The sequence below is a fragment of the Microcebus murinus genome, chromosome 16 (assembly GCF_040939455.1).
Source record: "Microcebus murinus isolate Inina chromosome 16, M.murinus_Inina_mat1.0, whole genome shotgun sequence".
NCBI classification, from domain to species: Eukaryota; Metazoa; Chordata; class Mammalia; order Primates; family Cheirogaleidae; genus Microcebus; species Microcebus murinus.
In genome coordinates this window covers 33,355,852-33,381,059 of record NC_134119.1, presented here as the reverse complement: position 1 = coordinate 33,381,059, position 25,208 = coordinate 33,355,852, and the positions used below count along the sequence as shown (strand labels likewise).

Sequence of the window (25,208 nt, the reverse complement as noted above, 5' to 3'; positions counted from 1 at the left end):
CCATGCCCAGCTAATTTTTTCTCTATATATTAGTTGGCCAATTAATTTCTTTCTACTTATAGTAGAGATGGGGTCTTGCTCTTAGGCTGGTTCGAAGCCCTGACCTTGAGCAATCCGCCTGCCTTGACCTCCCAGAGTGCTAGGATTACAGGCGTGAGCCACTGCGCCCGGCCTTCACATATATTTTGATGCACAGAGAATGTCCTGGCTCATATCAGCTATCCCTCTCCTGAGGCTAGTGTGGGTTTTTACTTGCAGCGGGCCTTCCACACTGTCCTGAGAAAAAAGGGAAACCAGCCCTAGGAGGCATACTTTAGGTCTTATGGGAAGTTTAATTCTAGCCAGGAGAGGGCTGGTAGTTTACTAGAATCAGGTCTCACGCTCAGTGTTTATGTTAAATAAAGTAACTCCCAACTTCACAGTGACCCAATGAAGCTCGTTCTACCATTTCCCTTTATTTGGCAGATGTGCTGGAAATAGAGTCAGTGGGTTGTCCAGGGTGACTCTGGGGGGGAGGGAGGATCAGGCAGGGCACAGGTGAGTGAGATGGCGGCCTATGATGTCCTTTCTGGTTGCCTGTGGCCATCACTGCTTACTCACCCTGAGTGCTTGCTTTGAAGAAAGGGGCTTTTCAAACTAGGTGCCTAGAGCCAGCTTGAGGGCCTGGGCTGCTGGCCCCTTGAGATCAGGTCCCAGTATCTTGAGACTTAAGGGGCCTCAGAGGTCCTCTAGTGGCAGCTGGCATCCGGAAAGCAGCCTGGGCTGGGTATTATGAGCTCTTTGGTCCGGATTGGCTGGCTGACCCTGGGCTTGCCACTGCCCCTCTCCCGGCCAAAGCAGGGATACTGATACTTTAGCTGTCATGTGTCATGACATGGGTAGGGATTTGTCCATATAATTTTACAGCCAGAGGAATTCTTTAAAAAGATCCCTTTCCTGGCCAGTGTCTTGGAAATTGCAGGGGCCCTAGAATCAGATTGCCTGGCATATAGTAATTGGTCATTAAATATTAGCCACTATTTGTTTTCTTTTATCTTTTTCTTCAATTTAACCACTTTCAAGAGAGCCGTTATTTCTTTTCTTTTCTTTTTTTTTTTTTTGAGACAGAGTCTCGTTTTGTTGTTCAGGCTAGAGTGAGTGCTGTGGCATCAGCCTAGCTCACAGCAACCTCAAACTCCTGGGCTCAAGCAATCCTGCTGCCTCAGCCTCCCGAGTAGCTGGGACTACAGGCATGCGCCACCATGCCTGGCTAATTTTTTCTATATATATATATTAGTTGGCCAATTAATTTCTTTCTACTTTTAGTGGAGACGGGTCTCACTCTTGCTAAGGCTGGTTTCCATCTCCTGACCTCGAGCAATCCACCTGCCTCGGCCTCCCAGAGTGCTAGGATTACAGGCGTGAGCCACCTCGCCTGGCCTCATTATTTCTTTATGTATGCAACATCCTAAGCAGTGATTGAGTGTGGGTTTTACTCTTATTAATTTTGTGAGCTTGACATTTAAACCTTGGTCATTTAAACTTTTCCTGCTTCAGTTTCCTCAGTATGAAATTGAGTTAAAAATAGCCCCTCTCTGTGGCGTAGTTATGTAGAATAAAATGCAGTAATCCATGTATGGTAGAGAGCCTGGCACAAGGCCCATGGTAATTGCCCAATAAAAAAGAAATTGTCTCTCCCTGATTAAAACTATCTAGTGGTTCCTATGGCATTTATAGTCATATCCAGGCTCTCTCGGTGGCCTAGACAGCCCTGAGTTCATCACTTGGCCCTTGGCACGTCTCTCATCTCACACCAGTCTCAGCCTCACACCAAGTTCAAAGACCTCTCCAGTTTTGTTTTGTTTTTGAGACAGTGTCTTGCTCTGTCATCCTGGTTAGAATGAAGTGGCATTATCATACCTCACTGCAACTTCAAACTCCAAGGCTCAAATGATCTTCCTGCCCCAGCCTTCCAAGTAGCTAGGACTACAGGTGCATGCCACCGTGCCCAGCAGTTTTTCTATTTTTTGTAGAGATAGGATTTCACTATGTTGCCTGGGCTGGTCTGGAACTCCTGGCCTTAAGCAATCCTCCTTGGCCTCCTGAAGTGCTGGGATTACAGGTGTGAGCCACTGCACCTGGCCCTCTCTCTCTAATTATTGACAATTTGCTAGGTATAAAGAAAGTAGCCTCCTGTTTCTAATTTGCATTTTTTTCTGTATACAGTCAGCCTTTCATATCTGCAGGTTCTGCATCCACAGATTCAATCAACTATGGATCAAAAATATCCAGGGTGAAAAAAACCATAAAAAATAATGCCACAATAAAAATAATACAAATTAAAAGACCAATACAGTGTAACAACTATTTACATAGCATTTCCATTGTGTTAGGTATTATAAGTCATCTAGACATGATGTATATAGAAGAATGCATGTAGGTTATATGCAAATACTGTGCCATATTCTATATGGGACTTGGGTGTCCATGGATTTGGGTATCTGACAGGGTCCTGGAACCAATCACCCTGTACCACTATACCAGTGAGTTGATCATATGCTAGTATATGGTACTTGCTGGATCTTTGAAATTTCTCTTTGGTGCATTTCCTACTTATATGCTTTACTCGTTTTTCTATTAGAGACTCCAACTTTTTCTTATAATATTTTAGATGTTAATTCCTTGTTTTTTTTTTTTGTTTGTTTTTTTTTGAGACAGAGTCTCGCTTTGTTGCCCAAGCTAGAGTGAGTGCCTTGGCATCAACCTAGCTCACAGCAACCTCAAACTCCTGGGCTCAAGCAATCCTGCTGCCTCAGCCTCCCTAGTAGCTGGGACTATAGGCGTGAGCCACCGTGCTCGGCCTTCCTTGTGTTTTTTTAATACAGTAAAAATCTACCCTTTTTCTATGAGTTTTAACAAGTGCATCCAATCATGTGATCACCACTGGATAGTTCATGGCAGGATAGTTCCATCACCCCCAAATTTCCTCATGATCCTTTACAGCCAATCTCTCTTCCCACACTTCCCTACCTCGGCAACCACTATTTTCTGCCCCTATAAGCTGTTTTCTGTCTTTATAGTTTTGCCATACCCCAACCATCATACAAATGAAACTGTACAATACGTAGATTTTACTTAGCATGTTGTGTTTGAGATTTATCCATGTTGTATGTGTACCAGCAGAGATGGTAGTTTCCTTTGCATTAATGAATAGCAAGCGATCCACTGAACGGATGTGCAGTGTTGTTTGTCCATTTACCATTTGAAGGATATTTGGATTGTTTCCAATTTTTGGTGGTTTTTTTTTTTTTTTTTTTTTTTTTGAGACAGAGTCTCGCTTTGTTGCCTAGGCTAGAATGAGTGCCGTGGCATCAGCCTAGCTCACAGCAACCTCAAACTCCTGGGCTCAAGCAATCCTTCTGCCTCAGCCTCCCAAGTGGCTGGGACTACAGGCATGCGCCACCATGCCCGGCTAATTTTTTCTATATATATTAGTTGGCCAATTAATTTCTTTCTATTTATAGTAGAGACGGGGTCTCGCTCTTGCTCAGGCTGGTTTCGAACTCCTGACCTCGAGCAATCCGCCTGCCTCGGCCTCCCAGAGTGCTAGGATTACAGGCGTGAGCCACCACGCCCGGCCATGGTGGTATTTTTGATTACCTTGACAGTTTTGAGGAATACTTCATTAAAATTAAAAACTTTTGCTCTGTGGAAGACCCCATGTAGAAAATGAAAATATATACAAGACCTAAGGTAAAATTATGAAACTCAAAGTGCAATTAAAGATGTAAATAAGGCCAAGCATAGTGGCTCATGCCTGTAGTCCTAGTTACTCAGGAGACCAAGGCAGGAGGATCACTTGAGGCCAGGAGTTTGAGGCCAGACTGGGCAAACATAGTGAGAGCCTGTCACTCCCCCTTCCCCCAAATGGTTAAGATGGTAAAGTTTATGTTATGTGTATTTTACTGCAATTAAAAAATTTTAAAAATATCCTAGCTCTCTGGGAGGCTGAGGCTGGTGGATTGCTCGAGGTCAGGAGTTTGAATCCAGCCTGAGCAAGAGCGAGACCCCATCTCTACCATAAATAGAGGTTGTGGCCAACTGATATATATATATATATATATATATATATATAAAATTAGCCAGGCATGGTGGTGCATGCCTGTAGTCTCAGCTGCTCGCAAGGCTGAGGCAGTAGGATTGCTTGAGCCCAGGAGTTTGAGGTTGCTGTGAGCTAGGCTGACGCCACAGCACTCACTCTAGCCTGGACAACAAAGCAAGACTCTGTCTCAAAAAAAAAAAAAAATTTAAAAGTTAATAAAAAAAATAAATATAACAACATGTGAGTTGCCTAAGGTCACATAGCATTTTCCAGATAGAATTATTGTTCCTGAAAATATAATTGTTAAAAATACAGGCATTTTAATCAAAGACCTAAGTATAATAATTAAAACTAGACAAATAGGCTGGATGCAATGGCTCTGGCCTGTAATCTCAGCACTTTGGGAGGCTGAGGCAGGAGGATTGATTGAGGCCAGGAATTTGAGAGCAGCCTGGGCAACAGGATGAGACCTTATCTTTAAAAACAATTTTAAAAATTAGCCAAGCATGGTGGCACAGGCCTGCAATTCTAGGTATTTGGAGGCTGAGACAAGAGGATTACTTGAGCCCAGGAGTTTGAGGCCACAGTGAGCTGTGATTGTACCACTGCACTTCAGCCTAGAGACACAGCCTACGAAAGAAAGCAAGAGACAGACAAACAGGGTCTTGTTGTCCAGGCTGGTCTTGAACTCCTGACTTTGAGCGATCCTCCTGCCTAGACCTCCCAGAGTGCTAGGATTATAGGTGTGAGCCACCACGCCCAGCCCAGGCTGGTCTTGAACTTCTGGCCTCAAACAATCTTCCTGCCTCAGCCTCCTGATAATATGCTTATTAAGTGTTTGTATTTGTTCTGAGATGACCTTTCATATTATTTGCCAATTTTTTTCTACTGAGCTGTCTTTTATCTTATTGAATTGTTGTAGCACCTCATAGATAAGTGTCATTAGTGGTTTTTTTTTTTTTTTTTGAGATAGGGTTTTGCTTTGTTGACCAGGCTAGAGTGCAGTGCAGTCATAGCTTACTGGAGCCTCAGACTCCTGAACTCAAGTGATCCTCCTGCCTCAGCCTTCTGAATAGCTGTGACTAAAAGTGCACATCACCATGCCTAGCTAATTTTTCTATTTTTTGTAGAGAGGGGGTCTTGCTATTGCTCAGGCTGGTCTTGAACTCCTGACCTCAAGCAATCTTCCAGCCTTGGCCTCCCACAGAGCTAGGATTACAGGTGTGAGCCACTGTGCCCAGCCTTGTTAAGTATTCTGCAAATATTTTCTTTCAGTCTGCATTTAGTGTTTAACTTTGTTTATGGTTTCTTTAGTCCTAGAGAATGTATTTAGTCTTCCTGCATTTAAATCCATCATTCTTTTTGTTTGTGGTTTCTGGTTTTTTTGCTTGACTTTGAAACTCTGGGAGTACTTCACTGTTACATCTAAATGTTGCCTGAGATAAATAAAATCCATTAGTGTCTTCTTTTTCTTTTTTTTTTTCTGAAAAGCTGCTAAGATCTTAATAGGTCAGTTCCTGACATGAAAAACTGCTTTCTTCCCCAGTTCCCAGCACGCCCTGTGCATTCCTGCTCCTAGACTGTGGCTCAGACGTTTTCTGTACACCGAGCAACCTTCTTTCCCTCCTCCCTCTGCCCTGCAGATTCCTGCTGGTCCTGCCCTACCCTACCCAGAGCACTTTCCTTTTCCATTTCTGGGGGTTCCGTGAGCCCCCAGGCCATTTCTGAAACCAGTGAGGATGGACTGACTCTGTCTTGTCCCCACCCAGATGTGAGCGCTCCCATCTCTCTGAGTGAAGAGTGATAGTCTAGGACAGTGTCACAAACTGACGACATGTCCCTGCCTTCTTCCAGAAAGGCTGTTGGTGCTGCAGTGGCTCTGCTGAGAGGATCCTGTGGTCTTGGTGTTGAGCATGTGTGGCCAGAGTTCTGGAGGACACCCAGAGCTGCCCTCCCACCCCGCTTTGGGACTGGCAGCAGTGAGTGGGTGGCCAGGCTAAGAGTTGCGCAGGGGCCTTTGTAGCTGGGGCCCACAGTCTGGGGCCAGGGGCCAGGGTGTGGTTGGGAGTGAATCTGGGATGTATTGGGGCCTGATTTGGAACTTGTTGGGCTCAGTTTGGAGCCAAGATGAGTAGTTTCATCTGGGCTCTGTCCAGGGCCTGGTGCTGAGGTGGGGCAGAGGCCTATGGGAGGTTGGGGTCGTCTGCACTGGTGCAGGGTCCTCTTGGTGCTTTGATCTAAGACCTCTGCCAAATGCTTTGGGGGCCTGGCTCTGGGTGACCTCTAGAGAAGGCAGCTGGACCAAGCTGGGTCCAGCAGTCACTTACTGACCTTGGCTGGGGTCATTTCAGTTGGGTGCAGCCCTAGCCTAAGCCCCATGGAGAGTCCAGCCCTCACTCTGCCCAGACCCACCAGGCGACCTCAGGCAGTCCCTGCCCCTCTTGGCTCTCTGTTCAACCATTCAGCCAATACTTCTGCCCTTTTTATGCCCCAGGCACTGTTGTCAGTGTCCCCATCATTCAGTATGTGGCACTGCCTGTGCACACACGTGTGCACATGTAAGGGATATAAACAGCTGTGGCCTGCGGTGCTGCTGGTCCTGCGGCGGAACTGATGCTCCAGCTGCAGAGGATACAGCCAAGTCGCAGAGTTGGTGACTCCCTCATTCCCACCCCCACTCCTGAACTACTGGGATGCCCCCATCACTGTTCCCAAAGCTTCCCCATTCTTCTAGGACCACCTGGCTTTCTTAGAGCATCGGGGGGGACCCAGAGATCCAGAAGCCTCCACTGGGAGTGGCGGTGCCGACCGTAGGTCCTTCCTACTCTGTCTTCTCCCTCCCATGAGCCCGAAGGGCAGGAGGCTCACCTCCCTCTGTCCCTCTCCCCTGCAGCTTTGGTCTCAGCTAGGCATGGAGCCCCCTCACTGAGGGACTCTGGTGCCCAAGGCTTCAGGGTCCCTGTGGCTGGAGGCCCCTAACCCTTCTTCTGGCCAGGGAGGGGGGATGGGGCAGCCACTGAGGATGAGAGGAAGGGATGGGAGGGTGTTTCAGGTTTAGGGAGCCTCTTATTTTACCCCAACCACAGACATACACAGCCACAGTAGTGCTCAGCCTTCTATTGGAGATTCTGCCTCCCCTGGGACAAACGTCATCCACTCTGTGTGCGTCGTCTTGAGCACAGTCCCATGGTGGGTGGCTGTGCTCTGGTGGCTGGACAGGGTACAGGGGAGGGCTCTGGTGTTCTGTCCTCTGAGAGGGGACTTTGGTGAACTTGTGTTTGTGTGCGGGTGCACATGGAGTGGTGTCCAATAGATACCAGGACTCGGGGCCTCTTCCTTTTACGCGTCACACAGGGCTCCTTCCTGCTGGGGGCAGTGCAGGGATGGGCAGGCTGCCACTGTGGCCTGGGCTCTGTTGAGTGGCCTTCCCTTGGTGCCTTCGGGTCCTGCCCTTTGCCCCATCTTCCCAGATGGTCTTTCCTTGCAGGGCTCAGAGACTCCCTCTCAGGTCTCTGTGGTCTTGGTGGGAACACTTGCCCCAGGTTGGCCATGTGCCCCTTCCCTGGCCTGTTGCCTCCACTGGGATCCCCTCCTGCGAGGGTCTTGTGCGGTCGTGGACATGGAGCTGGTACAGACAAGTGTGTATGTGGAGGGTGTGACTGGACGGGGGCCTGGACGTTGGGGGAGGGCTGGGGTGGCCTAGTCATCTTTGTCCTTGGCACCATGTTTGAGGATGCGTGTGAACTCCACGTAGTTGAAGTTGCCTTTCTTATCAATGGGTGCCTCGCGGTACATCTCGTCCACTTCCTCATCTGTGAAGCGGTCACCCATGGTGGTGAGCAGCTCCCGGAGGTGGTCCTCATGGATAAAACCTGGGGGCGGGGCCGGGCCCATGAGAGCAGGCACTTGGGCTGGATGTACACAGCAGCTCCTACCCCTCAGCCCCCCCCCCCCAGCTCTTGCACACCTGGAAGGCCAGGGAGGCACAGCCCTAGTCTGTGTTCAGTTTGAAGGAATGAGGACATGGCAGGTGGTCTCGCCAGGGTCCCCGAGGGGGGAGTTCTGCAGTGGGACTGTCTGAAAGGTGTTTCTGTGTGTGAGCGTGGCGCTGTGAGTGTGGGGGTGGAGGGTGGGGGGATGCTGGGTATGTCCTGCCAGAAGGGCAGGAGCTCTGCAGTTCCACCGCCTGCACTGGAGTGCTACTTCCCATCCTCCCTAGCGTGTGACCTTGGGCAAGGTTCCGAACCTCTCTCTGCCTGTTGTTTGATGTGGAAAATGGGGATAAAAATATGCCACCCTGGTGGGGGACTGTGAAGGTAGTCAGGAAAATGCCGTGAACATACTGAGGCCTGTGGGGGGCTAGTGCTGTGTTACTGCTGCCACCATCACTCTGGCGTGGCACGTACTGGGGAAAAATCAGCTGTGGGACATAAAGTCCTTGGGAAGATCTGAGAATGGGGGCTGGTTTCTCTGCCTTGTGAGCAAGAAAGGCATGGAATGGTGTCATTTCTGGAAAGGTCTAAAGCAGAGGGAGAGTATGTGTTAGACCAACAGGTGAGATCAAGAAGTCAGACACCTTGGTGGATGTGGGCTGTTCTGGCCTAGCATTTGGGGAGAGAAAAAGGGACCTTCTGGCAACAGAAACTAGGAGATGGTGATGTCTGTTCTGGCCTCTGGGACAGGAGCACTGAAGGCCCAGCACAGACGGGGCCCCACCACTGCCAGCCCCTAGTCTGGCCCCACTCGTGTGCACAGGAGTGCCACTGACCTGAGGCCTCCTCGTCGAAGCAGGCGAAGGCGTTGCGGATCACGTCCTCGGGGTCTGTGCCGTTCAGCTTCTCCCCAAACATGGTTAGGAACATGGTGAAGTTGATGGGCCCCGGGGCCTCGCTCATCATGCCCTCTAGGTATTCGTCCGTGGGGTTCTTTCCTGTGGCAGGTGGGACATTTGTACCTGCCATCCCTGGGCCCTCTGTCCCCAGCCTGGGCAACTCCTGCCTCCCCTTCCCTCACCCCTTCACAGCCCCTGTGAGAGATGGGAGAGAGTAAGTGGGTAGATTGTAAAGCACAGTGCCAAAGCAGCCACAGCAGTGGGTGCCAGGAGTTCCCAGCTGCCTGTTGGTTCCCTCCTCTGGGCTGCATGTCAGCGGTCGGGAATGCTTTCTAAAGCGCAGTCAGCATGGCATCTGCTCGCTGTGTCTGGAGCACCGAGTGCCTTATTGCATTCACCTTTCACCATCCTGTGAGGTCAGCATTCTTACTACCTTCACAGGTGTGGACCCAAGGCAAAGAGCGGTGAGATGACTTTTCCAAGGTCACATAGCAAGTAAGGAGTGGACCCAGCATTTAAACCCAGGCAGCCTAACCCCAAAGTCCAGGCACTGTGCTCTGTTGTCAAACAGGTGTCTGGGGTTCCCGCATGTCTTAGAATTGTGAAGATGAAAAAAACAATGGTTGTGAGACGCTCCTAACAGTGATTGGAACAGCCCTACCACCTAGTAGCTGTATGACCTTGGCCAAATTACTTAACCTCTGTGAGCCTCAGTTTCCTCATTGGTAAAGTGGGAATGATAATCACAGCTATCTAGTAGGATTGCTTTGAGAGTTAAGATAATACCTACAGGGCTGGTTCAGCTGATTATTTTATTTTCTGCTCCTGTTTTTGGATTTTTTTAACCTGAAGATGATGTTCTTAACCAGAAGGCCATGACTGATCTGCAGACCTGCTGACATGAGCTACAGACATGAATGTGTATTTTTCTAGGTTGACATCTAAAGCTGTCATCAAGCCTCAGGGTTTAGGGGCCTGGGTGCGGGGTGCTAAGGAGTCTTTATGTCCCTGTCTCCTCTGAGCCTAACTCATGCCAATGTGTCCCATGGGATGGCCAGGGAAGCTGAGGCCTGAGAGGAGCTATGACATCAGACCCTAGTGGGGCACTCAGGGCCAGCCTCTTCTCTCACCAGGCCAAGGCTGGAAGGGTCCCAGATGAGAGCGCTGGAGTTCAGTCCCTGCTGGCAACCTCAGGGGAGGGAACTTGCAAGTGAGCCTGGCCTAAAGCTGGGAAAGTGGGGCAGTGTCCTGTCAGCCCCCCACTCAGGGTTGGCTGATCCTCCCACCAGATGCCTGGTGGGTACTAGAGGGCCATGGTTACCATTACACAGGGACGGGAACAGGTGCAGGCTGGGGACTGACTCAGGGCTATCTGACACCAAAACTTGTGGCTTGACCATCATGTGGTACCTCCCCCAATCCCAGACTTTTCCTCCACTTGGCCACTGTCTGGGCCAGATGCGTTCACCCGATGGAGGGTGTGGCAGGAATGGGCTGAGAGTGGCTGTGTGGCCAGCATGTGGGCAGGGAGGTGGGCGGGCCCACAGGCAGGGTGTGGTCTCTGGCAAATTGGACTTGGTTCCTGAGCCCTTTCAGCTCTAAGATCCCTATTCTGGGCCAGGCACGGTGGCTCATGCTTGTAAACCTAGCACTCTGGGAGGCAGAGGATTGCTCGAGGTCAGGAGTTCGAAACCAGCCTGAGCAAGAGCGAGACCCCATCTACTATAAATAGAAATTAATTGGCCAGCTAATATATATAGAAAAAATTAGCCGGGCATGGTGGTGCATGCATATAGTCCCAGCTACTTGAGAGGCTGAGGCAGGAGGATTGCTTGAGCCCAGGAGTTTGAGGTTGCTGTGAGCGAGGCTGATGCCACGGCACTCACTCTAGCCTGGGCAACAAAGCAAGACTCTGTCTCAAAAAAAAAAAAAAAAAAAAAGATCCCTATTCTGAGGACGTCTCTAGGGTGAGAGAAACTCTGAGCATCTGGGATGGGTGACCTCTGAAGAAGGAAAGGTGCTTTGGCCTCCCCTCTAGGCCTTAGTTTTCCCATCTATACAGTGGAAAGTCTGTACAGTTCAAACTTTCATTTGGATACTGATCCCTCTCTTTATTTATTTACTTATTTATTTGAGACAGGATCTCACTATGTTGCCCAGGCTGGAATGCAGTGACATCATCATAGGTCACTGTAACCTTAAACTTCTGGACTAAAGCGACCCCCTGCCTCAGCCTCCTGAGTGGCTGGGACTAAGGTGTGGGCCACCACACCAGCCCTGATCCCTCTCTTTAAATGAAATGTTACTGGGCAGCCCAACACAAATGTGCTCTAGAAGGTCCCGCTCTGGATGCAGCCCCTCTAGGTTCAAATGCTGACTGGACTTCCAGCAAATCTCCAAACTGCACTGTGCCTCTGTTCGACTATTAAACAGAGGAAGTCATGGCAGCTGTTCTCTAGGGTGGGTACCATGTGTCTCACTACACAGGAGGTGCTCTATAAATGAGGAGCAGCCCTGCCTGAGATCCCACCCATCCCTGTCCCTGCTCACCCAGTGAGGCCAGCATGTCATGCAGGTCCTCCTTGTCAATGAAGCCATCACGGTTCTGGTCAATCATGTTGAAGGCCTCCTTAAACTCCTGGATCTGGGACTGGTCAAACATTGCGAAGACATTGGATGTGGCCCGCTGTGGCCTCTTTTTGGTGGTCTTGGCCTTGGCCCGTTTGCTGGACATCTTGGCTTCAGTTGGTGGGGGGGCTTCCCTGCAGGAAGGGGGTGGGGAGCATATGAGTCTGGGTCAGGAGAATCTTCCAGCCTCCTCCAGGTGGTCTTTTAGCATTCAAAGGTCTCCACAGACTTGGGACTCCTGCCATCCAGTTCTTCACAAAAGCAGATGAGCAGGTGTGATTTTGAACAACTTCTACCTCTCCCGAGCCTGAGTGTCCTGGGAATGGGACATGAGGAGTGCCCAGCAGTGGGGATTTACTGACTTAGTGCCTGAAAGCCTCTGGAACAGTGCCAGCCATGGAGTAGGCTATTTTTGCTGTGACTGTTTGGGGAAAACACTTAGGATGGGGCTTGGTGCCAACTGTTAACATGGTTTATTTTATCTCCTTTAATCCTTAATAACATTTACACTGTCCATCCCTCTCTACAAGTGCGAGAGGTGGGTCAGCATGCGAGAGGCAGTCAGCACCCCCCTCCCCAGCTGCCCTGCAGGCTTCCCCTCCCCCCACCCAAGGCACTGGGTCAACAGCCCTGCATTCCTGACATTCCTCCTTCTCCTCCTCCTCCTGTGTCCTCTCCATCCTTCTGTGCTGTGAGTTAGTTGCAGGTTCCAGTAGGCTCTGGACCATCTGCCCCCCAACCCACCCACCTCAGGGAGCTTGCCCATCCCCTGGGTGGGTGATAGGCTGATCCTGGTCCCTACTCCTCCTGCACACTCCTCAGTGCTTATGGGGCATGAGGCTCCCTCCAGCTGAGAACCCCAGCTCCTGGTCACCTTGTTTAGACCTGGGCTTCTTAGCCATCAGCCCATCTTTCCTAGCCCCAGACCCACATCTGCACCTGTGACTTTGCAGCCCTTGGAAGGTTTCTGCCTCACCCCAGAACAAGTGTAGGCCCCCCTTCTGGGGGGAGGTGAGGGTGTATTACACAGAAGCCCTTCTCATCTGTGACCTGGGTAGGAAGAGAGGGTGCTGAAGGCAGGGAGTGGCACTGTCCCTGGAAGTTGGCCCCTTCCTCTGCTGTGGTTTAGAGGGGTCTGATCCTTCCCTGAGCCCATGTTCTCTGGGAACTTTGACTTGTGGCCCTCACAGAAGGCCACTCATGTAGGAGAAGGCCACTGTGCCCAGCAAAGACTATGATGGCCATCATTGTCCCCACCTCCCTCCTGTCCCCAAAGCTCTAGGGCAGGGGTCCTCAAACTTTTTAAACAGGGGGCCACTTCACTGTCCCTCAGACCGTTGGAAAGTGTGCACTATGGGCCCAGGACGAGTTGGCTGCTAAGCAGGACAGGCAGCTGCAGCAAAAACACCCAGCGGGCCGGATAAATGTCCTAGGCAGGTGGCATGTGGCCTGCGGGCCATAGTTTGAGGATGCCTGCTCTAGGGCATGCATGGCCAGGCCCTCCCACTTCTCTGTTGGAGCCTGGCTGGGCTCTTCTGCCTTCATGGCCACCCTAGCCCCAGCCTCATCCCTGGTGGAGCCATGACATGGCTGGGCGCACTGTACTTGAGGTTTTGCACAAGGCCACCACGTCCATTCCAGCAATTGTGGAAAGCAGGGTGTGAGTTGGGGTTCCCAGCACTGCGTGGTTAGAAAAATAGGCCCGAGAAGGGAAGTGACATGCCTATGAAAGGGTGGAGGTCAACTAGAAGCCAGGACTACTGGACTAGGTTTGGGCCAGTGGGTGTCTTCGAGGCATGAACAGAAAGGGAAACATCCATCCTAAGTGGCTCACTGTGGGGCTGTTGCAGCTGAGTGGCTAAGGGCTCTATGTGACCAGAGGTGGTTTCTAGGCTTAGTTGAGGGACTGGAGTCAGGGGCAGGCTGGGCCTTTAGCCCTGGAGCCACTACTTCTCCCTGCAGGGGCCCTGGACACCAGGGATCAAACATTGCTGGCAGTTGGCCTGTCTGGGACTAGATGCCACCTCCCTGGTACTGGTGTCCAAAATGCCACCATGACTGCAAAGACCTGGGCCTGTTTCCCCCATTGCCTCACAGTCTCTACTGCTGGAGATAACAGTGACTCCCTGTAAGCTCGCCTCATCTGTTACCCAGCTCTTCCTTGGCCGGAAAGGAGCAGGGCCCAGGTTCTCCCAGCCCTGACCTTATCCAGTCCCCTGGAAGTGAGTCCAGACCTTTCCCACCCACAGGCACACATAGTAGACGGCCCACAGAGGAAGCCCAGGCCAAGGTTGTCCTGATCTCTATTCCTCTTTCCTGCCCCATGGTGTGGGGATGCGAAATGGGGGAAGGACAAGGAATGATGCTCTGCGGAGCACAGAGCCCGATGGGGCAGTCTCATCCGTGACTCACATGGCTCTTTCGGGTCAGGGGGGCATCGCTGATTGCAGCACTGTCCCTGGCACCCAGGACCTCTGGGTGTGGCACTTCTAGCTCTTCAGCAGAGGGGCAGAGCCTGGACAGTCTCCTTCCCTCGCTAAGGACCGCTGCTTCCCAGAGTAGAGTCTCCGGGCTGCCCTAAGCCAGAATCCCTGACCCTCCCAGCAGACTGGCAGCCCCAGCCCACCTCTCACCCCCTCCGACATCCTGTTCCTGGGGCCTGCTCCCGCCCCGTGACAGCCGGGTCGGCCGGCCACCTTCCATCTCCACCCCAGCCAGGGGCCGGCCGTCAGACCCCTGCTCTAGACACCCAGGCCTGGCCGGCGCGCTCCCACCTGGTCCGGAGAAAGTGCTCGCTCGCTGGGTGCGCGGAGCCGGCAGCCGTCGGGTCTGAGCTCTCAGGCGGGGCGGGCACGGCGGCTGGGGCCTTACAAGGCAGAAGAATGTGCGCGGCGGCGGGGCGGGGCCTAGGGGTGGGCGGCCTGGCCTTATTTGGCTTCTACCCACGGCGGGGAGAGGGGGTTCCTTGCGAGTCCCCTTCGCTGCCATCCCCGCCCCCTGGGCTGTGCCCGGGCTCTGGGGAGGGGAGGATGCTGGGGGCAACGAAGGGGTGTCTTGAGGGAGTCCTGACGGGTGCTGGGGGTTGCTCGGGCCCCCCCCTCCATTTACTGCGAGGCATGCTGATGTCCAGGGGCCTAGGTCTAGAGCCCACCCCCACGTCACCCCAGGCCTCCCCGCCCAGCCCCCCTCCCCCGAGTGGGAGCCCGGCTGGCTTGCGCCGGCCTGGCCATCTAAGGCTGCTTTAGAGGAAAGAGGCGGGCCAGGAGAGCCAGCTATCACCGAAGGGTTGGCGAAGTTCCCAAGGAAACTTTCCAACACCCAGTTGCTTACTTATCTGTGAATGTTTGTTAGCAGACACCTGCTGTAGGACTCTGCTCAGGAATTGTATGTTTTGTGGAAGGAAAGTAGCTCCCTGGCGTGGGGACACTACTCACTGCCTTGAAGGACCAAGCTGGGAGAGGGGTGCTGGAGGAAGTGTGTGCTGGGGTGGCTGCATGGGACCTCCCAGGAAGGGACGCTGGGCAGGCAGGGAGCCGCAGGAAGGCTGTGGGGAGGGGTGGGAGAAGACGCCTCAGAAGCAGTAGGAACCTATCTTGTGGGTCCATGTAGGCCTCCTGAGAGTTGTGAGTAGAAGGGTGGTGCGATCTGGCTTAGGATTTGACAGAAACCCCCAGGGGTGTGTGTTGAAAACAGCCTGGAGGGGCCCAGGGGAGGGAAGCTGGGAGAGTATCTATAAAGCAAGAGGTGCTGCTGACCCAGGCAAGGTAGGCATGGAGGCAATGAGAAGGGCTGGGGTTCTGGAAGTATTTTGAAGGCGCAGCCAATAGGACTTGGGGGTGGGTTGGAGTGGGCCCCAAATAGAAGAGTCAGGAGTGGCTCCCCAGGTGAATTTGGTCTAAGCAACCAGAAAGGTAGAGCTGTCATTTTCTAAGATGGGGGCAGCTGTGGGTAGAGCAGGTTTTGAGAGAGATTAGAAGTTCTATTTTGGACAAATTAATTTTTAAAAACTTTTTATTTTGAAATATTTCCAAATTTACAATAAAGTTATAAGAATTGCACATTGTATACCTTCATCAAGATTCTTCAGTTGTTAACATTTGGCTTTATTACATTCTATTCTCTCTCTCCATATACGTATATATATTTCTTCCCTCCAACCATTTGAGAGTAATTTATATACATCATGCTCTTTTTTTTATTTTTTGAGATAGAGTCTTGCTTTGTTGGCCAGGCTAGAGTGAGTGCCATGGCGTCAGCCTAGCTCACAGCAACCTCAAACTCCTGGGCTCAAGCAATCCTCCTGCTTCAGCCTCCCAGGTAGCTGGGACTACAGGCATGCACCACCATGCCCGGCTAATTTTTTTCTATATATATTAGTTGGCCAATTAATTTCTTTCTATTTATAGTAGAGACGGGGTCTTGCTCTTGCTCAGGCTGGTTTCGAACTCCTGACCTCGAGCAATCCGCCCGCCTCGGCCTCCCAGAGAGCTAGGATTACAGGCGTGAGCCACCGCGCCTGGCCATCATGCTCTTTTATCACTAAATATTTCAGTGATTATTTCCTAAAAAGGAGATTCTTTTTCCGTAGTACAGTTAGCAAAACCAGGAAATTTTAGCATTGATTTAATTATCTAATTTGCAATCCATATTCAGGTTGTGCCCATTATCCCAATAATGTCCTTTGTAGAAATTTTTTGTGGTCCAGGATCCAACCCAAGATCATTTGTTGTCATGTTTTTTTAGTCTCCCTGTTTTCTTTTTCTTTTTTAATTTATACTTTTATTTCTTTCCTGGACAAGGTTCTGGGGCTCCAAGAGAGGTGGGCCCCAGAAGTCGCCCCTCCGTGTTTTCTTGTTTTATGTGTGTATGTGGGGAGGATAAAATATACATAACATAAAATTACCATTTTCACCATTTTTAAGTGTACAGTTGTGTGGCATTAAGAACGTTCACTTTGTTGTGAATCATCAGCACCGTCCATCTCCAGAACTGTTTCATTTCCCCAGCTGGAACCCTGCCCATTACACAATTCACTCCCTATCCCCCCTTCTCCCAGCCCTGACAACCATCATTCAACTTCCTGTTTCTATGGAGTTGACTACCCATAGGAACCTCATGTAAGTGGAATCATACAGTATTTGTCCTTTTGTAACTGGCTTATTTCACTCAGCACAGTGTCCTCAAGGGTTATCCATGTTGTAGTATGTATCAGAATTTCCTTCCTTTTGAAGGCTGAGTAATATTCCATTGTATGTATAAAGCAAATTTTGTTTATCCACTCATTGTGGATGGACATTGGGGTTGCTTCCACGTCTGGGCTATTCTGGATGATACTCCAGAATATGCATATACAAATATCTTTTCAAGTCCCTGTTTTCAGTTTTTTGGGGTATGTGCCCAGAAATGTAATTGCTAGATCGTGTGTTTATTCCATTCTTAATATTTTGAGGAATTGTCATAACTGTTTTCTACAGTGGCTGTACCATTTTAAATTCCCTTAAGCATCTTTTCATGTGCTTATTAGCCATTTTGTATATCTTCTTTGGAGAAGTATCTATAAGTTCTTTGCCCATTTTATTATAATAAGCAGGTGGTTTGAGTTATTTTGTTGTTGAGTTCTAGGGGTTTTAAAGTATATTTTGGATATTATTCCCTTCCAAATATTTTTCCTATTCCATGGATCTCTCTCTCTCTCTCTCTCTCTCTCTCTCTCTCTCTCTCTCTCTCTCTCTCTCTCTCTCTCTCTCTCTCTCTCTCTCTCTCGTTGTTCATTTGTTTTTGAGACAGGGTCTTGTTCTGTTGCCCAGGCTAGAATGCAGTGTTGTCCTTATAGTTCACTGCAGCCACAAACTTCTGGGCTCAGGTGATCCTCCTGCCTCAGCCTCCCAAGTAGCTGGGAGTACAGGCGCACAACACCATGCCCAGCTAATTTTTCTATGTTTTATGGAGATAGGTCTCAATCTTCCTCAGGCTGGCCACGAATTCCTGGCCTCAAGCAATCCTCTGGCCTTGGCCTCCCAAAGTGCTAGGATTACAGGAGTGAGGCACCATACCCTGCCAGTTCTCTTGTTTTTGGAAGAAAAACTTAAATTGACATACTTTATATACCATAAAATTTACTTTTTGAAGTGTACAATTAAGTGGTTTTTAATATATTTATGAAGTTATACAACAATCACCACTATGTAATTCCAGAACATTTTCGTCACCCCAAAAAGAAAACCTGTACCCATTAGCAGTCACTCCTCATTCTCCTCTTATCCTAGCCCTTGGCAACTACTGGTCTACTTTCTGTCTGTATTGATTTGTTTACTTTGGAAATTTCATACAAATGCAGTCATATATAATGTGCTACCTTTTGTGTCTGGCTTCTTTCACTTCACAGAAAGTTTTCAAGGTTCATCCTTGTTGTAGCACATACCAGTACTTCATTCTTTTTTATTGCTGAATAGTATTCCATTGTATCATATATCACATTTTGTTTTTGCATTCATCAGTTGATGGACATTTGGGTTGTTTCTACTTCTTGCCTATTATGAATAATGTTGCTGTGAACATTTAGGTACAAGTTAATGTATAGGTGTATGTTTTCACCTTCTTAGGTATATATATAAGAGTGGAATTGCTGGGTGATGTGGTAACTCTATGTCTTAAGGAACTTCCAAACTGTTTTCCACAATGCTGTACCATTTTCAGTTCCCATATGCAATGTGTGTGGGTTCCAATTTCTGTACTTCCTCACCAACACTTTTTTTTTTTTTTATTGTAGCCATCCTATTTGGTGTGAAGTAGTATCTCATTGTGATTTTGAGTTGCATTTCCCTAATGATGTGGAACATCTTTTAATATGCTTATTGGATATTTGTATATCTCCTTTACCCATTTTAAAATTTGTTTTTATTGTTGTGTTGCAAGAGTTCTTTTTATATTCTAGTTATTATAACCTTATCAGAGAAATGAATATTGTCTCCCAATATTGTGAATATTGTCTCCTATTCTGTGGGTTATCTTTTCACTTGTCTTTTTTTTTTTTTTGAGACAGAGTCTCGCTTTGATGCCCAGGCTAGAGTGAGTGCCGTGGTGTTGGCCTAGCTCACAGCAACATCAAACTCCTGGGCTCAAGCAATCCTGCTGCCTCAGCCTCCTGAGTAGCTGGGACTACAGGCATGCGCCACCATGCCCAGCTAATTTTTTGTATATATATTAGTTGGCCAATTAATTTCTTTCTATTTATAGTAGAGACGGGGTCTCACTCTTGCTCAGGCTAGTTTTGAACTCCTGACCTAGAGCAATCTGCCTGCCTTGGCCTCCCAGAGTGCTAGGATTACAGGCGTGAGCCACCGTGCCCGGCCCACTTGTCTTTTTTGAAAGAGACAGGGTCTTGCTTGCTGTCGCCCAGGCTGGATTGCAGTGGTCAGATCATAGCTCACTGTAACTATAACCTCAAACTCCTGGGCTCAAGTGATCCTCCTGCCTCAGCCTTTCAGGTAGCTAGGACTATAGGCAAATGCTACTAGATCTGGCTAATTTGTGACTTTCTTGATAGTATTCTTTGAAGCACAAATGTTTTTAACTTTGATGAAGTTGATTTTATTTACATTTTCTTTGGTTGTGTGTGATTTTAGTATCATGTCCAAGAAACCATTGCTTAATCCAAGGTCATAAAGATTTACATGTATGTTTTCTTCTTCTAAGAGTTTTATAGTTTTAGCTTTTAAATTTTGGTCTTTTATCCATGTTGAGCTAATTTTTCTTTTTATCTTTATTTTAAAAAGGCTGGTCAAGTGAAGCAGTGGTAGTAGAGAAAGGAACAAAGGAATCTATAACTGGTTGTGATCAATTAGTTGTAAACACCACTGTACTAGGACCAACCAACACATTGAGTTAATTTTATATGTGTTGTGAGATGAGCGTTCAAATTCCTTTTTTTTTTTGCATTTGGATATCCAGTTATTGCAGCACCATTTGTTGAGAATTCTTTCCCCATTGAATTATCTTAGTACCATTGTTGAAAATTGGTTGTCTATAAATGTATGGGTTTATTTGGATTCTTAATTCTATTTCATTGATATATATGTCTACTCTTATGCTAGCACTACACAATCTTGGTTAGTTTTGTAGTAAGTTTTGGGATTAGGAAGTATGTCATTTAACTTTGTTATTCTCTTTCAAGATTGTTTTGGCTGTTCAAGGTCCCTTGCACTCTCATATGTATTTTAGGATCAGGTGGTCAATTTCTGCAGAAGGAGCTGGGATTTCGATAAGGGCTGTGTTGAATCTGTAGTAATGTGCAGATTTGGGAGAGTATTGCCATCTTAACAATATTAAGTTTTCTAATCCATGAACATGGGATGCCTTTCCATTTACTCATATCATTACAAATTTCTCTCAATGTTTTGTAGGTTTTAGTGTGCAAATCTTCCTTTATTAAATTGTCCCTAAGTATTTCATTTTTTTGATGCTATCATACATGAAATTTTTTTCTTAATTTCATTTTCAGAGTGTTCATTGGTAGTTGAACTGTTTTTACTCACAACACTTCTGACACCAAATATATGGGTTTCTTCTTCATACCAACCAATTCTTCGACTCTTTGGACACCAAAACTGGGCATCCTACAATTGAATTCATTTCTGACACTCACTACCTGGAGTTAGCATCAGACTCCACATGTTTGGGGCTCAGTCCCATAAGACTGCCCTCACTTCAGACACCAGTCACAAATATTGGGTCTCCTACAGTTTTGTCCAAGTTGGCTACAAATCAGAGGTTTCCACAGCCCTTCGCCATGTTTGATGATTTGCTGGAATGGCTCACAGAACTAAGAAGAACAGATTGCTTACTGTTACAGGTTCATTATTCAGGACAGCCAAGTGGAAGAGTATAATAGGGCAAGGGACTGGGGAGGAGGGCATGGAGCTTCCATGCCCTCTCTAGGCCTGCTACCCTCCCAGCAGCTCCATGTATTCACCAAAGCAGGCATCCTCAAACTATGGCCCGAGGGCCACATGCTGATCGCCTAGGACATTTATCCAGCCCACGAGGTGTTTTTGCTGCTGCTGCTTGTCCTGCTTAGCAGCCGACTCTTCCAGGGCCCACAGTGCGTACTCTTCAACGGTCTGAGGGATAGCGAACTGGTCCCGTTTAAAAAGTTTGAGGACCCCTGCACCAGAGGCTCTCCAAACCTATTGTTTAGGAGTCTTTACAGAGGTTCCATCATGTAAGTGTGACAGATTAAATCATTGGCCATGGGTGATTAACTGAATATCCAGTCCCCTCCTCTTCAGAGGTTGGGGGGGTTGGGGCTGAAAATTCCAGTGCTCTAACCATGTCTTGATCTTTCTAGTGACCAGCCTCTATCCTGAAGGTATCTAGGGGCCCTAGCCATCTCATTACCATGTAAAAGACACTCATCACCCTAGAGAGTCTAAGAGTTGATGAGCTGTATGCAAGGAACCAAGGGCAAAGACTAAACATTTATTTTTTCTTAGATATCAGTAGAAATATAGCTCATTTTTGTATGATGATATTTTTGTATGATGATTGGAGCAAAATTCTTGAACAGAGCACTTTTTTTTATAAGTAGCAGATGAATTTTCAACTATGCAATGATAAAACATGGAATTTTGAAGACTGTCATTTTAAAAGTCCACTATCTATGTTAAACATTCCATATTTAGAATGTATATCACACTAGAGTTTAGAAGTAGTTAGCTCTCAAAATTGATTGGCTATTTTATTATAAAATACAAAAAGCCACAGAGCCACCTAGAAAACAGCATAGAAATGAAATGTCTGCCATTCAGAAATTTAAAGTCATGTTTAAAGGTAGAGTCTGCATATCAGGTGCCATTTGTGGCTTGACTCTAGTGGCATACCTAGATTTTCATATTTGAATGACAAGATGACACTCCAAACTTTTCAGGTATCAAAACAACTATCATTGCAAACCTTTACTTTTGGAATGCTGCCTTTTATGTTTTCTGTGAATGATACACATGCTCTCTGCACGTGGTTGCCTTAGTCATCTTCCTACAGTAACATCTAGACATTAAGAGTTATGCCATATATTGTTGGTAAAGGAAATTTGAAGAGATGACAGTGCCTAAGAGTACAGTTTACATCCTTTTAGAAAGTATGTGTAAGTGCATGTTTTTTGTGCACCTTCTATAGCACTTTTTTACAAATATGCTTATTTTTATTTAATGACTTAGGTTCCTGCCCTTAATACAAGTTTCTTGGCAATTATGAGCTTTATATCTAGGAACACACTTGAGGAGATTGTTTTGGAGAATATCTTCTGATTATTGTTAAACTTCATAAATGATTATTAGCTTTATTCCTTATATATAAAATGTCTGAAAATATGAAACATATAAAAGGAATTACTGTAAACTATTGTAGATTGACATGATTTGCCTAATCAGATCAAAAAAGTATATTGTTTTCTATCTTCAACTCAAATAAAGACTTTAATAAGCAAAAAAAAAAAAGGGGTTGTATACAGCAACCTTGATGAGTCGATTATTAACTGTTAGTTCTTTTATAGATACCTTAGGCTTTTCTATGTGAAAAATCATGTTATCTATAAATATAGTTTTACTTCTTTATAATTTGGATGCCATTTATTTGTTAATTTTTAATTTAAAAAAATAATTATTTCCTTGCCTAATTGCCCTGGCTGGAACCTCCAGTACGGTGTTGAATGGAGGTGATGAGGGAGGATCTCCTTGTTGTTCCTGATCTTAGGAGAAAGCTTTCATATTTTTTTACCATTAAATATGATTTTAGCTATGGATTTTTTTGGTAGATGTCCTTTATAGCTTGCAGAAGCTCTCTTCTTCCTAGTTTGTTGAGTGTTTTTTTATGAATGTCTGTTGGATTTTGTCAAATGCTATTTTATTGAGATGTCTTTAGTCGCTTAATTTGAAACTGTTCCTTAGCTTTTCTTTGTCTTCTGTAACAGTGACATTTTTTGAGAGTCCAGGCCAGGTACTTTGTGTCTCTCATGATTACCTTCAGGTTATACGTTTTAGTCAGGAATACCAAGTATGTTGCTCCCTTCTCAGTAACATCGTATCAAGAGACATGTCATAGTTTTTTTCCATCGCTGGTAATATTAACTTCGACCACCTAGTTAAGGTAGTGTCTGCCAGTACCTTTTCCCATCATAAAGTTACTACTTTTCCCCTTTGTAATTTATATATTCATTAATAAATAATCTGTGGGGTGCTGTTTTGGGGCTATGAATATTCTATTCCTCATCAAACTCTCACCCAGTACTTTGAACATCCACTGATGATTCAGTTATGATGATGGTTGACAAATGGTGATTTTCTAACTCCTTCTGAATTCTTTCTACTTTTATTAGTTGGTAGACATGTTAGTTTGGAAGTTACTTCTTTGACATCCAAGTGGAGATACTGAGTGGGAAGTGTGGAGTTCAGGGAAAGATATAGGTTGTAGATTTAGATGTGAGAGTTGTCAGTCTTACAGAAAGTTAAAGCTATAAGGCAGCTGAGGGACCCTAAAGGCCCATTCCCCTGTTGGCCACAAGGGCTTTTCTGGCCGTGGGCTCTGCTGACTGTGTGCTTGCTGTGCCTTTCACTGCTACAGCTCAAAGTACTCCTGTTCATCCTTCAAAACCCAGTTCAAGTATCACCTTCTCTGCAAATGATGCCCTCCCACAAGGTTCTTCATTTAGGAAATAGTTCTTGAGGCTCTACTCTGTGCTAAACACTGAGATCTGGGGAAAAAACTCAATTCTTGCCCTTGGGAGCCCACTTTTTTTTTTTTTTTAAAGAGAAAGGAGTCTTGCTGTGTTGTCCAGGCTGGCATGTAGTGACTATCCACAGGAGAGATCACAGCACACTACACCATGAAACTCTTGGACTCAAGTGATCCTCCTGCCTTAGCCTCCTCAGAAGCTGGGTCTACATGGGTGTGCCACCTAAAGGTGGGAGCCCACCATTTTTTGGGTAGAGAGAGAGATTCACATACAGTTACATAGATAAAAGCATTCTCACATCAGTGACAACAAAGAACAGCAACTGGCCTGGACCAGGTGCTTTGGGAGTTTCCCTGAGGAAGTGCCACTGACCCGAGAACAAAGGCAAAACCAGATTTCTTTTATAAACCCCATTCCACTGCTGGTGCTCCTCAACAGCATTTACCCACAGGGTCCCCATGTTCCTTTGCCCTCAGGCCCTTAGTTGCAGTGGCTTTGTCCTGCTGTCCTGTCTATGAGGCCACTGGGCCCAGTGCTGCTCCTGGCAGTGGCTGAGACTTCTCTGTGCCCTCTAGGCCAAGGGTGTGTTTCCCCATGACTGTGGAAACCTGCAACCCTGGGAAGCTTGGGGTTTCTAGAAGGGAAGCCTGGGCCTCCCTGCTCTCAGACCTGCAGCCCCGTGTGGGGTTCTCAGGGACCCATGGGTGGCTCACAGTCTCTGCCCCCTTGCCTCCTCCCCGGTCATCCTGCAGTCTTCAGAAGGGTGCTTCCTGTGTCTGTCCTGGTCCTCTGTCCCTCAGGGACGAGACTTTGGAAATGCAGAAGCCGAGAACTCATTCCCAGCTTCTCTGGGAAGCTGCTCTCAACCTTTCCCTGAAGTGACAAATGCCTCCCTGCTGTAACAAGGTACAAGGACTTGGGCCATCATCTAAGGCATATTCTTGTCAAAACGGTTTATCTGAATCTAGTCATGATAAAACAGACAAATCCAAATTATGAAACATTCTGTAAAATGCTCAGGTAATTTAAAAAGCTAACATCTTGAAAAACAAAACAAAGGTAGGGAAGCTTTTTGATTTAAAGAGGCTAAAGAGACATGGTAACTGATAGCACTGATTGCTCTTTAATTGGATCTGAATAGATAAAAGAGAAAAGCCATAAAGGGCATTATTAGGGCAACTGGAGTTTGGACTGTGCTTTAGGCAATGTTAATACCAGGCTCTGAGTGCCCTCCCAGGTAAGGGAGGTACTTCTTGGAACGTTCCTTTGTTAAATTTGAGGGTGATAATGGTATTGTGGTTGCACAGGAGTGTCTTTGTTTTTAGGATGCAGGGATGAAATACCAGTTTTCTATCAATTTTCACATGGCCTAGGGGAAAACTACACAGTGGGAAACCAAGAGTGGCAATGCAAATATGGCAAATGTTGACACTTGGTGATTCTGGCTAACAGCTATATGGTGTTCATTATGCTGTTCCTTCATGGGGAAAGGGGTTGGTCCCCCTGCTGCTATGCCAGGGAGGCTGCACACTAGACAGTCCCCCGCCCTGGGCTTCAGATACAGGGAGGGCAGGATCCCCTGTGAGACTCTGGTCTGACCCTCAAGGCTCCTCCCCTGCCATAGGGGAAACTCAGGTTCAAAAGGGCTAAGGGTCTACTCCTGGTCCCCAAGGACCATCGGGTTGAGCTGGGCTGCTAGCTGGACGATGGCCCTCAAGTCTAGCTTGGCCTCGCCTCTGCATGCTTTCACAGCTCAGAATGTCTGGCTCAATGCTGGCTGGGGCTTCAGTCACCCCCAGCTGAGTGTCAGAGCAGGAATAGGCCAGGAAGGTGCCAGCCCAAAAGTTAATCAGAACCACCTGTGGTCAGCTGCCACCAACAGAGGTATATTGGGATCCAGGGATGAGGGCAAGCTGCCGAGCACAGGGAGTCCGGGCCTG

General features: G+C 47.5%; 1 protein-coding gene across 2 annotated transcripts; it reads right to left on the bottom strand.

Annotated features, from left to right (window-relative positions):
* Positions 1-885: 885 nt before the first annotated feature.
* MYL9 (myosin light chain 9) lies at positions 886-14,471 on the bottom strand. Of its 2 annotated transcripts, none has more exons than XM_012754757.3 (4): positions 14,315-14,471; positions 11,463-11,674; positions 8,850-9,011; positions 886-7,953 (listed from the first exon to the last, which is right to left on the bottom strand). In XM_012754757.3, exons 2-4 carry the CDS (start codon positions 11,644-11,646, stop codon positions 7,781-7,783), a joined length of 519 nt encoding a protein of 172 aa, XP_012610211.1. In that variant the 5' UTR covers positions 11,647-11,674; positions 14,315-14,471; the 3' UTR covers positions 886-7,780. The 2 variants fall into 2 exon arrangements, with proteins under 2 accessions (XP_012610211.1, XP_075867212.1); XM_076011097.1 differs by lacking the exon at positions 14,315-14,471 and adding an exon at positions 14,167-14,287.
* Positions 14,472-25,208: the final 10,737 nt, after the last annotated feature.

Coding starts and splice junctions, on each gene's coding strand:
- MYL9 (XM_076011097.1), bottom strand. CDS start 14,243: ATGGAAGGTGGCCGGCCGACCCGGCTGTCACGGGGCGGGAGCAGGCCC. Junction 11,675..14,166: donor GATGTCGGAGGGGGTGAGAG/GTGGGCTGGGGC, acceptor CCCTTCCTGCAG/GGAAGCCCCCCCACCAACTG. Junction 7,954..8,849: donor CTTCGACGAGGAGGCCTCAG/GTCAGTGGCACT, acceptor CCCCGCCCCCAG/GTTTTATCCATGAGGACCAC.